General features: G+C 40.8%; 1 protein-coding gene across 2 annotated transcripts; it reads right to left on the reverse strand.

Annotated features, from left to right (window-relative positions):
• Positions 1–723: 723 nt before the first annotated feature.
• LOC137889533 (mitochondrial carrier homolog 1-like) lies at positions 724–10,021 on the reverse strand. Of its 2 annotated transcripts, none has more exons than XM_068733424.1 (12): positions 9,683–10,021; positions 8,015–8,099; positions 7,816–7,922; positions 6,220–6,279; positions 5,229–5,286; positions 4,937–4,988; positions 4,405–4,464; positions 4,214–4,307; positions 3,152–3,199; positions 3,001–3,068; positions 1,987–2,062; positions 724–1,140 (listed from the first exon to the last, which is right to left on the reverse strand). In XM_068733424.1, exons 1-12 carry the CDS (start codon positions 9,821–9,823, stop codon positions 1,066–1,068), a joined length of 924 nt encoding a protein of 307 aa, XP_068589525.1. In that variant the 5' UTR covers positions 9,824–10,021; the 3' UTR covers positions 724–1,065. The 2 variants fall into 2 exon arrangements, with proteins under 2 accessions (XP_068589525.1, XP_068589524.1); XM_068733423.1 differs by having other exon boundaries at positions 6,220–6,282; positions 9,683–10,020.
• Positions 10,022–10,842: the final 821 nt, after the last annotated feature.

Raw genomic sequence — 10,842 nt, forward strand, 5'->3', positions numbered from 1 at the left:
AAGAGATCTCTCATAAGATATTTTCTTGTAATTACTAGTTAGTACCTCATCATTACGAGATAAGGTGTATAATTATCCTTTTCTTTCATGAATGCAATGTGCTTCCATAGAAAGCATATATACACGTTACTTTATCAGCGTTAACAGGCTCTCTCATTCTCTTCATTTCCTCTCATCAGTAAAGGAAACACGATGTAGTCTTTGTATTAGATTCAATGTTAGAAGTAGGCTATTATCAGAACAATCTGAATATTCAGGCTCAAAAGGTGAACTGCAGACTTAAATGTTGAATCAAAGATTCAAAGAAATTCTGCTAATATAAATAATATAAAACCTCCTGTGGGTCCCGACCCAGTCTTTGGGAATTACTGCTGTAAACTTCTATTGATCTGCAAACACGTTTCCCTCCACAACAAGCAGTAGTGTATGAATATTAAAGCAAAGAGCAACCTTTGATCCCAGTGAAAACATCAGGCCACATGTAGAATCCACATGTCTGTATTAGCAGGGCCCGACTAAAGCTCTGATAGCTCTACTTTATAAAGAGGAAGCAGCAGAATCACTGTCAGAAGTTCTGATACCAGACGGAGACAAACGTAATTCTTCTCAGGGTGTAATATATTGTGTCACAGCATTGGTGTCATCACTGGAATCATTTGGTTATATTTGCTGCCAGAGGCACAGAACCACCAGAGCACCGTTTAAGTGAGTTATACATGTATGTAAATATATATAAATCCATTTTAATGTTTCAGCTGATAAGTGTTACAAACCATTTCAGAGGAGCGCCCAAAAGCTCAAGTCAAGAGGACACGGACAGAGAGCTACTAGACTCCATTAAAGCATTCATGTCATGTTATCTGTGATTGGAGATGAAATAGATGGAAATATTGCTCCCCTCACACTCAAAAAACGGATGTTGTAGCTTTAAGAAGCTGCGTTTTAACTGGAAAGGTTCATTGGCACTCCTTGAACTGTGTCTCTGCTGCTCCTGCTACATCTGGAGGAACATGTTTGTGAGCAGGAGGAGGAGGAGGAGGAGGAACAGCAGGCGATGATGACGAGTCAGTCCTCGATGACGGGCAGCGAGGTCACAGGAACCCGGCGGAAGAAGAAGCTGGATCCTCTGAAGAGGTGTCCCTGACAGGAGGGGACACATAGCAGCTGTAAATGCTTTGGAATACGTACTACTGACATCTTCAGTACACAAGAAGAGTATCAGCCTTTAAAAGACCTGCTCAGGCTAAAGGCTGTGTGTGGATGTGGAGGTTCTGAACTACAGGTCAACCCATTTATCTCAACAACCGGTGCAGACAGGACCGGAAGGAGAACTCATGTCACATCTGATCGGTGTTCGGTCTTAATCCTCCCTAGAAGGAGGTTGTTGTCTCTCGAACATATAAAGCAACACTATCAGCTGTTTGTCCACGATACGAGACAAAACTAATCCTTCACATGTTACTTTAACTTACTCCTACCTTTGTGTGCAGCAAGCCGGAGTGCCGGCATTGAAAATGTTTTTAAGGGCTAAACGCCACAAACGTGTGAATTTTAGAAATGATTACCTCCATCTGTTTGCAATATATTTAGACTTTACAATGCCCTGGAGTTATTGGAAATGTTTGAATCATACGAGTTGGACACAATCCTATGCAGCCAGCACTGGGATCTAATTGTACAAAGAGTATAATAATATTAGTGTGCAGAAATATCGGCTTTGAACACAATAGACATGCATGCCTCTCTATATAACGCAACACGATCAGCTCTTTGCCGACGATACAAGACAGACAGAAAAATAAATCTTTCAAAAGTTACTTTAACTTATTTGCTATTTGGGATTTGCACCGTATTGATATTTTATAGGACATCTTTGCACTCCTTCCTGTACTGTAACTGCTGCACACAACCACGATAAATAAACTACAGCTACGAGGATCTTTTGTGTCATTGTGCTGTCACTGCATTTGCTAGACTGTACTGTACCTTGTTGCTCAGGTGATTCCAGCAGTGCAGCCAGGACGTGAAGATGGGGGAGCGAGGAGGAAGACCTGCAGCCAAGCTGACAACACAAAGCACAAGCAGTCAGACCGCCGCCTCAGGACTTCACAGATACGAGCACAAAGCCTTAGACGTAGTCAAACTGAAAGAGGTCCATTCTAAATCTACTTGTATCAACTTGAAACTATCCACCAAGTTTATTTGCAGAACATAAACCCCCTTTAGTTCACTACGCCACCTGTTTCTCTCAGGTACGAGCTAACAGGCTGAACTGACTGCATGCTGGAGAGTGAAATACGGAAGCCCTGAGGGCCAATTGAGAAAACTCATTTCCTGAGTTGGATCTCACTCGTTTTCTCTCCTGTGTTTACGATGTAAGAACAGGTGAAATATGGTTTTGCCAGAATAATCTTTTTAAGTTCATTAAAAAAAAAAATTAAAAAACAATCTGCGAAACAGGTAAAAATAATTCGCAAATGTTTTTTTTTGTCAGCATCAAGCGTTTGTTGTAATAGTCATTTCAAACACAAGAGGCTCAAGTGCACCACTACCACATGTTCTAAATAGGACTAAAAGCTTTCATACAAGGCAGTTTATAAATATTTATATATTGTGTATTAACAAGTTACATACCATTACTGTCATGTCTTTCTTTTGGCTAAAAATGTATTTTAAATCAGCGCTAATCTTACTTTTACTCCCATTTAGAACAGGAGGTAGAGGAGCCTATTGTGGTCACAATAAATATGACAACAAACAATTGATCGTGACAGAGAAATATTCACTTAGAAAAATGTTTGATTAAAAAATAGATTATCCTGGGAAAACATTTATTTGACCTGTTCTTGAGACACAGGAGAACAAACCAATTCAGTTCAGACTCAGAAATGGTTCACCAGGCTTTCGCTTTCTCACTTGCCTCTCAGGGCTTCCGTAGTTAATGTCCATCTGGTCCCTGATTATTAATACGTGAATGCAATGTTTGAAAGAATGACTCACCCACAGTTGTTGACCGCCATGAGATCTGCCACCAGCATGAACGGATATGTTAGAACACTCACTGCGATCTAGAGAAGAACACGCCCCATGAATATGAAGAAACGTTGCATATGAGAAACATTTCAAATAACAGTTTCAATGTTGAACTTACGCCCATCACAAACTTAGTATAGCTCCTTATGGCTGAGGCCTGACTGAACTGCAACAGAAGTACAAGCAGAGAGGTGAAACAGCACTTCCATTAGTTTGCATGCAACAGGAATATATACATTAAAAAAAGGATACATCTATAATAGCTGTATAGCTGGCATAACTTCACTATCCAGAAGAGCAGCTTGACAAATTCAAACTGAGAAAAAACTTGAATCTTCCTGATCAGATTGACATCATTTAGTTGAATAACAGCTGGTGACCAGAAGCTGCTCACTCCTAGAGGCCGGCTGAGAACTACCTGTACTGTAAAAGCTAACATGCTAAAGATTAATGAAAGATAATGTCCATTTCTGCAGCAGTAATTCCAATTACAGCAGTCATGTCATACTACACGTGTGTAAAAAACACTCTTTATAACGCTAGTACTGTCTTAATTTACTCATGTACACATGTCCAGTTGCTTCTACTTGGTAGTTTTTTTCCAGTTTTTTTTCTAACGACACATTAAGTTACCATCAGTCAACACTTCTGTCAAATTTTAAAAAAGTTAAAAACACTCCAGGACAAGACTGAATTATGCCCTTTGGACTACTGGAAAGCTTCATTGTGAAAAAAAGTGTTCAATTTAATTGATAGCAACCCCACAAAAATCAAAGTGACTAGAAATAAATGAGTGAATTACATCATATTTCAGAGAATATAATGCTCTGCCCTCTGAAGAACCAGGAGTAAAGATGAGTTTGAGTGCAGATGGAGCCAGGAGGAGATGTAGTCGGAAAAGAAACCAAAATATGTGTTCAAAGCCGGTATTTCTAGGTAGGAGTAAGTTAAAATGTATATATGCGTTATACATTCAAGAGATTCTGGGAGGAATGAACGGGTCAGATATGACATGAATACATCTCGTCTGCTAACTGGGACCACAAAGGTTCAGCCCATATGTTCTAACCCTATGGTTCTAAAAGGTTAAAACTATAAATGCTTATTAATACAATCCATTTTATCAGTAAGAATGAGAGAGTAAAAACATAGGATGTAGTGTCTCAGCTTGTTTTCTTACACTTTCGTCCACAGCGTAGGTGTTGATGAAGTGAGCCAGGAGGTTACAGCCCCACAGGAAGAGGAGCTCTCCCGCCACGTGGGGTATGAGACCACTGCCAACACACAACACTGCTCAGACCGATGCAGGTCAAAGGTCGAGGTAAATATGTAGAAAACATTTGACTGATGAACAGCGACGTCATGACTCACACATAGAATCCAGCCACTCCTTCCTCCTTAAAAATCTTGACCATGCAACTGAACATCCCACTGCAAATGTGACACAAACTCCATTAACAGAATGTCTACAGTGTAAACGGCTACAAGCAAGCAGCTCATGTTTGGCACAACGTTTTACCAGCTCTGAAAACTTTATTTTTTTTAAAAAACTGTTACATATTTTGTCTGTGAGGAGCTGCTTGACTTTTTATCCAGTTTAAAGCCACATTTCAATGATGATACACTTTTCAGATCTTGGTGGTTTTTAACGACACACATGCTACATATCAGAGCTGGGTTACTTACTGTTAAAGACAAATAAAAGACATTTCCCACTGCTGCTCCTTCACATTACAGAGAGGGACTTTTATTGTGAAGCAGCCACAGGAAATGCAACGTATTTATCACAGAGGTTACTCTACGAGGATCATACATTTTATGAATAACCTCATGGTTGCTTACTTAGTCATGAGAATGTAAATAAAGCATTGGGGCATCTCTGCAGCATCGTATGAAGTCTTACCCATACTTCACCTCTCTGCCAACAAACTGGGCCATACACCGCACTGACATCACTGCCAAAGGAAAGCAGAAGAGATGATGAGCCCGACAAGCCGTTTACTACTTGGTTCTTGTGACGTTACCATTCAGCCAGATCAGCTGTAAGGGGACTGACAACATGGCATTTACTGAAGGAAGCCCAAAATGGACGGATGGTCAAATAGTTTCAAAACAAAAAGTAGAACCTTCTGCAATGCGTCACTGTTCAAGTGAATATCTTTGGGTTTTACTTGACAGGCGTAATGAGGACGTACCATGAAACGGATGAGTGACTACTCTGGACAGGCACTGGATGATCATCTCATGTGAGGTCTGGAGAGAGGAGACAATTTGAAGAGACCACCTGGTGTGAAGATTCATCAGCTGTCTATGTTAAGGTGGACTGATGTGTCTTCAGTTAGTGCACATCTTTTGATACCGATGCAGTACCTCATAATATACATTTTTGGTACATTGAGGATTATAAACACATTGTTTTCAACAAAACCCTTTTTTCATTTAACAACAGAAGCCAAAGAACTCAAATTGTAAACGTGAATAAAACATTAACAAGCTGAGACTGTACAGAAAATAAAACACCGTCTAATGTCAGCTTCTGCTTTTTATCCCAAAGTGTCAGATCAAAGAATGGGAAAAGAGAACACGTCTGTTCAAATACTGTCAACTTCTGCTGCTGCAGTTTTCTACACTCTCGGTCTTGAGCCGTGATGTGGCACATGTTCGAGAGCTACTCAAATAGATTTCATAATGGAACATTCAGCCTCTGTTTAACAATGACTCTATGTCTCTATATGACCTGCAGAAGTAAACAAGGATAATCGGTTATTTCTATATCGTTATTCTTAATGCCTGACGATTTACCGCGACATCCGATGATGCGATTTTTGGCATGCAGGTTCACTATAAACAGCGGGGCCTCCAGCAGCGGCCATCCCACCGCAGACACACTCAGAAGACGCTTCTCGACACCGACACCACGCTGCTAGAGACCCAGGACGTATCGCTGGGCCCGCTGGAGGGAAGGGAGGCAACGGGAGAACCAGAACCAGGACTGAGAGGGGCAGACTGTCAGACCCTGATGCAGCAAAACTAGAGTTTTCTTAAAGGGACTGTGGTGCTGGGAAACACACCCGCTAAATACCAAATACTCCAACAGAAAGTGCGAGTCACTTCAGGGATGTCACTTCAGTTAAGACTCTGAATGAAATAAGTCGGGATGTTACTCAGGAGTAGCTGACCTCTCACCTCTTTGACCACTTTCCTGAGTGAAGTCTGCAGGTCCTCTCTCTTGGAAAGAATCTCCACCTGCTGAACAAAGAAGTGACATTACTGTGACGACCCTCTACAATATCCACATCTTTGAAACAACCTTTTTACCCAAAGACATTTCTTTTATGCCCAACTCAAGATCCACTCATATGAACCCATTCGTTCTTGAGAGAGAGTTGTTTGATTTACACAAATACCTTGATTCTCAATGGTTCGGTCGTTAAACAAGCTCAAATAAATAACATAGAATAAAACTGTAAGATGACACTGTTAAATCAAGTAAATAATAATCCTTTTGGTTATAACATTCCCTCCTTTTTTTCTGCAGCTAGTGCTTTTGGTGTGTGATGGAGGCACGGTAACAAAAAGAGGGAATTTCACAGTAAAAGACTTTGATCAGAAAGTAGACATTAGCCGGCGGAGCTGTAGAACCAGGACTGTGTTTGTATGAACGGATCTGTGAAAATAATCTTCTCATTGTATTGAGAAGAACTCTACAGAGTTTGTTTTGACTGGAGACACATCAGTACCAGAACCCCCACTGACTCTGTCATCCCCAGGACAAGTTCCTACCGGTCACTCCCCTGTCCTTCATTTAAACACACTTGACACTTTACATTACACTTTGTTTATAGTATTGTTATCCGTTTGTTGTGCACTTTATTTTATATTCTTTTATATTCTATTGTAAATTTGTATACGTTTTTATTTCTCGCACTGTGTTGATTGTTGAATGTTATGTACCACCCGCCATGACAAATTCCTTGTATGTGCAAAATACATTGACAATAAACGATTCTGATATGAACTCAGTCACTGATGATATTTCTGACGTTTTCCCAAATGATGGAGAGACTGTGTCATGCAGATGATGATTTACAGGTGATGAGGTCGTGATATCCAGCTGTGCGTGATGACAGCTGCTCTGTGCTGTCGGAGAACCTCACAGACATTTGAGTAATAATTGCGTACCTGTGTGAGTCAAGTTAATTATAATTATATATATTAAAAAACAGCTGTTTTGGGGGATATTATTGACGGAGCTTTAAAATAATCAAATCCTGAAGCTTTCTGCAAGCAATACAGTTAAAGTAACCTGAATTAACATTTATTAAAAATATCTAATATCTACATTTGGTTCCAGTGAGGCATGATTGAGCTTATATAGTGACTTTGCTGTTGTAAACATTACTGTTGCTCCTCTAAAATCATTTTGAGTTATTTTTAAAATATAAACATATTCTAATCCTGTTCTTAATTTAGTAAGTTTTTTAAAAATAATATATTAAAAAGCAGTTATTTAGTAATGAAAAAGAACAGACATCGGTAAAGAGCTGAATCGATAAGAGTGGTTTGGATAAAAGCGGACATTCTGTTCCACCACAACCATCTCTAACACCCAGCAGGCTGCAGACTCTACAGATGCTTTTAATTAAAACATCGAGGGAAGTTAACTTAAAATTGCCTAAATATTGGAGTAGGAAACAATCATCCCTTTCAATCATCGAATTACAATCCAATCAGAATTGTATTTTTTCAAAAACACAGCAGCCTTCATGTCAGAAAGTGTACCTGTTTAACTTTGCTCCTGACCACAGTGGAGATGGCGCTGGACATGATGCGAGGCGACAGGCCGCGGAAGAGCCCTCTCTTTCCGTCCACCGTCACGATGTGCTGCGCTGGAAGCACAATGTACATTTACCGTCAACTGCCGTCAACTTGTTCGCCGGCGAGCGACACGACATCGATTAACCCGGCCTCACTCGCTCACCGTAGGAGAAGAAGCCGGGCAGGTACAGGACTCTTCGTCCGAACATAGTCGTGCCCACCGTTGAGGGGAGCGGTTCATGTCCCACCTGAAACAACAGAGCCGGAGATTGAACACGAGCCACAAGGGTGATGGTGACGTTGAGCCAACACACCACGGCCCTTACAGTGTGTCCATCATTAAGTTTAAAAAACTGAAAATTACTCATTCATGTGCAAAATAAGTACAATATCAATGTATGTATGAGCAATATTTCCTACCTCATATGTGCAATAATGTCGATGATTATATTGTACTTTTAGCTTTTGTTGTTTTTTACGATTTACTCATTTATTATACCTTTACTGTTTATTTCTTGTACCTGTTTACTTTTGTTGTATTGTTTCCTACTGCTGTCTCTTGTTGCACTGTCCACTCTGCTGCTGTAATCCTGCAAAATGTCCCTGCTGTGGGACTAATGAAGGATTATCATATTTTATCTTAATCTGTGGTAAGGTAGGGCCTTTTCTGAAACAAAAACAGTGTTTTACCGTATCCTGTCTGTCAACAACTGTCTGTCCTCTCATCAATCATTTTAGATGCTGATCACACAGCACAGCTATCAGACCAGCCTGCATGATTTTTGTCAGATGACGTTGTGATCATGAAGTCATGATATTAATCAGGGGAGCCCAGCAGCTCGGGAATAAATGGTTAACAGAATCTAGGAGCGACAATTTTATAAGTTTGCTAACAAAAAAAGAGGCCAGAGAAGATGTATGCCGGTACACTATGTTGTCCTATTCCTATTAGATGATCATAAGGTCATACTATCTCACTGTGAATTGGCTGAGAGACATGACCGACTATACATTGGACCCTGACAAATCAATAGCTCGCCCGTCTTTCACAACATGTGTGAGGTGAGGTTTTCGGGGACCAGTTCCCACTGACAGCTGCAGGATCTTTGCTCTTTCGATTTGCTGCACTTGAGTGCTCTGCGCTCCTATTGGTCAGCGAGAAATTCTGGCACCTTAGTGTTTTTTATCAGGATGCTGTGACGCTTCACAGATGACACACCACACAGGATCAGGTGTAGTGCCACATCTGTCCTCATTGGGCTGATGTGGACATACACATTGGCTACATTGTGTCAACGTCTATCCACATGCAAAAGGAGCAGCTATGGAGTCAGCCATTACACCTAGACATGCTCGTAGTATCTCATGCACTGTTTCTCTGTGACACTGTTTTCTGTATTCAATAATGTTAAATGCAGCATCTTTTCCAAAGGGTTCAGAGCACACACCTGGATTCTCAGTCAAAACTGAGGATATATTTGACATGAGAACAATTATGTAGTCTTTGAAGAAAATGTGCATTCATGTTTGACAAATTATAAATAAGGGCAAAACTGGGGCTTTCAAACCCCACTGGAGCTCCACGGAGAGGCGGTTCTCTGCCGTACAGCATCTCCTCTTACCGGAAGAACAGCGCACCGCAGCGGGACTCTTCTGCCCGTTTAACGACCGTGGATGTAATGAGCAGCAAGCCGGTTGTCGTTGGCCGATACGTTGATTAAAAAAAAAAACTACATGGGGACATTTGGAGGACTCCATAAACGACACAGCAGTCGACGCGTTGACACAGTCATAAGAGTTGCGGTTAGCTAGCTAACACCGGCTAACTTACCTGTATTAGCAGCTTCACATACAGCAGCGGGTGCGTAAAGGCTGTTACTCCCGCTCCCAGCAGCAGCACCGCAGTGTCCACATCCACGAGGGTCGGCGGAGCATCCTCCTCGACATCGACTGCCTGACCGGGCGATTCCATCTTTAATTGCCGTCCGTAGAGGAGGGAGACGGCTTCATGCTCTGCTGGAGTACCCCGCCGCGGCTGCAATCACACTCTGCTGGAGTAGGAAAAACAATTTCCGCATTGCACTTTCAAAATAATATGCACTCAGAGGTAATTAAGGTAGGGACGAAATAATATTGTAATAAATCATACTCATGCATGAGACAGAGCACGAGCAAAATATGTGTTTTATTACGAATATGAGGACTTATTATTGCTAAAAAAAAAAAAATGCCACGTGACAGCTGAACCAAAACACTTGGGCGGAGTCTGGCTCGTGCCATCACATGAACACACGTGCACACCGCTTTTTTCTAATCTTGTGCAGACAGAAGACCCCCCCCCCCCCCAAGGCCTGAAACCCTGAACCCTCAGAGACTTACTGACGTCACCTGTTAACTGGTTGAGTGTGAGAGAATGAGGGCTTGAAATTGTGTAAATACGAATGGGACAGTACTTTGCTGCAACATTATGACAACATATAGTGTGCCACTGTTTTATAAATGAGACCTCAGATATTATACATTATACGTTAGGAAAGAGTGGACCGGGAGGTACCAGAGATGCTTTCATAAAACCAACATTTAAAAATAGTTATTCGACACCATATTAAAAGCAGGTAATATATGTTGTCATAACTTTCTTCGTCCCACCAGTACATCCTTTTTCTGGCAAGGAGGTTCGAAATACGTTTAGAGAGTCATTACAATTCTATTCTTGTGTTGTCTTTTTCATTTCCGTATCTATAAAATGTAATAAATTATTATACTTTGTATCTTCTAGGAGGTTCATATGAAACGTACCACTTCCAAATATTTGATATACAGTTGAGGCCAAAATTATTAGCCAACCAGGAATTATGGAACATTTTCATAAAATTCTCCTCAATGTTTGCAGCATTGATAAAACTTGATATAATCAAACATTCACCAGTGCTATTTAGTAGCTTTTGGTAAATTTTGGAATATAAAATACATTTTTAGGCTTGCTTTATA

Source organism: Cebidichthys violaceus, unplaced genomic scaffold, assembly GCF_023349555.1.
Source record: "Cebidichthys violaceus isolate CVI_PGR_0920_01 unplaced genomic scaffold, fCebVio1.0.p SCAF_6, whole genome shotgun sequence".
Lineage (NCBI taxonomy): Eukaryota > Metazoa > Chordata > Actinopteri > Perciformes > Stichaeidae > Cebidichthys > Cebidichthys violaceus.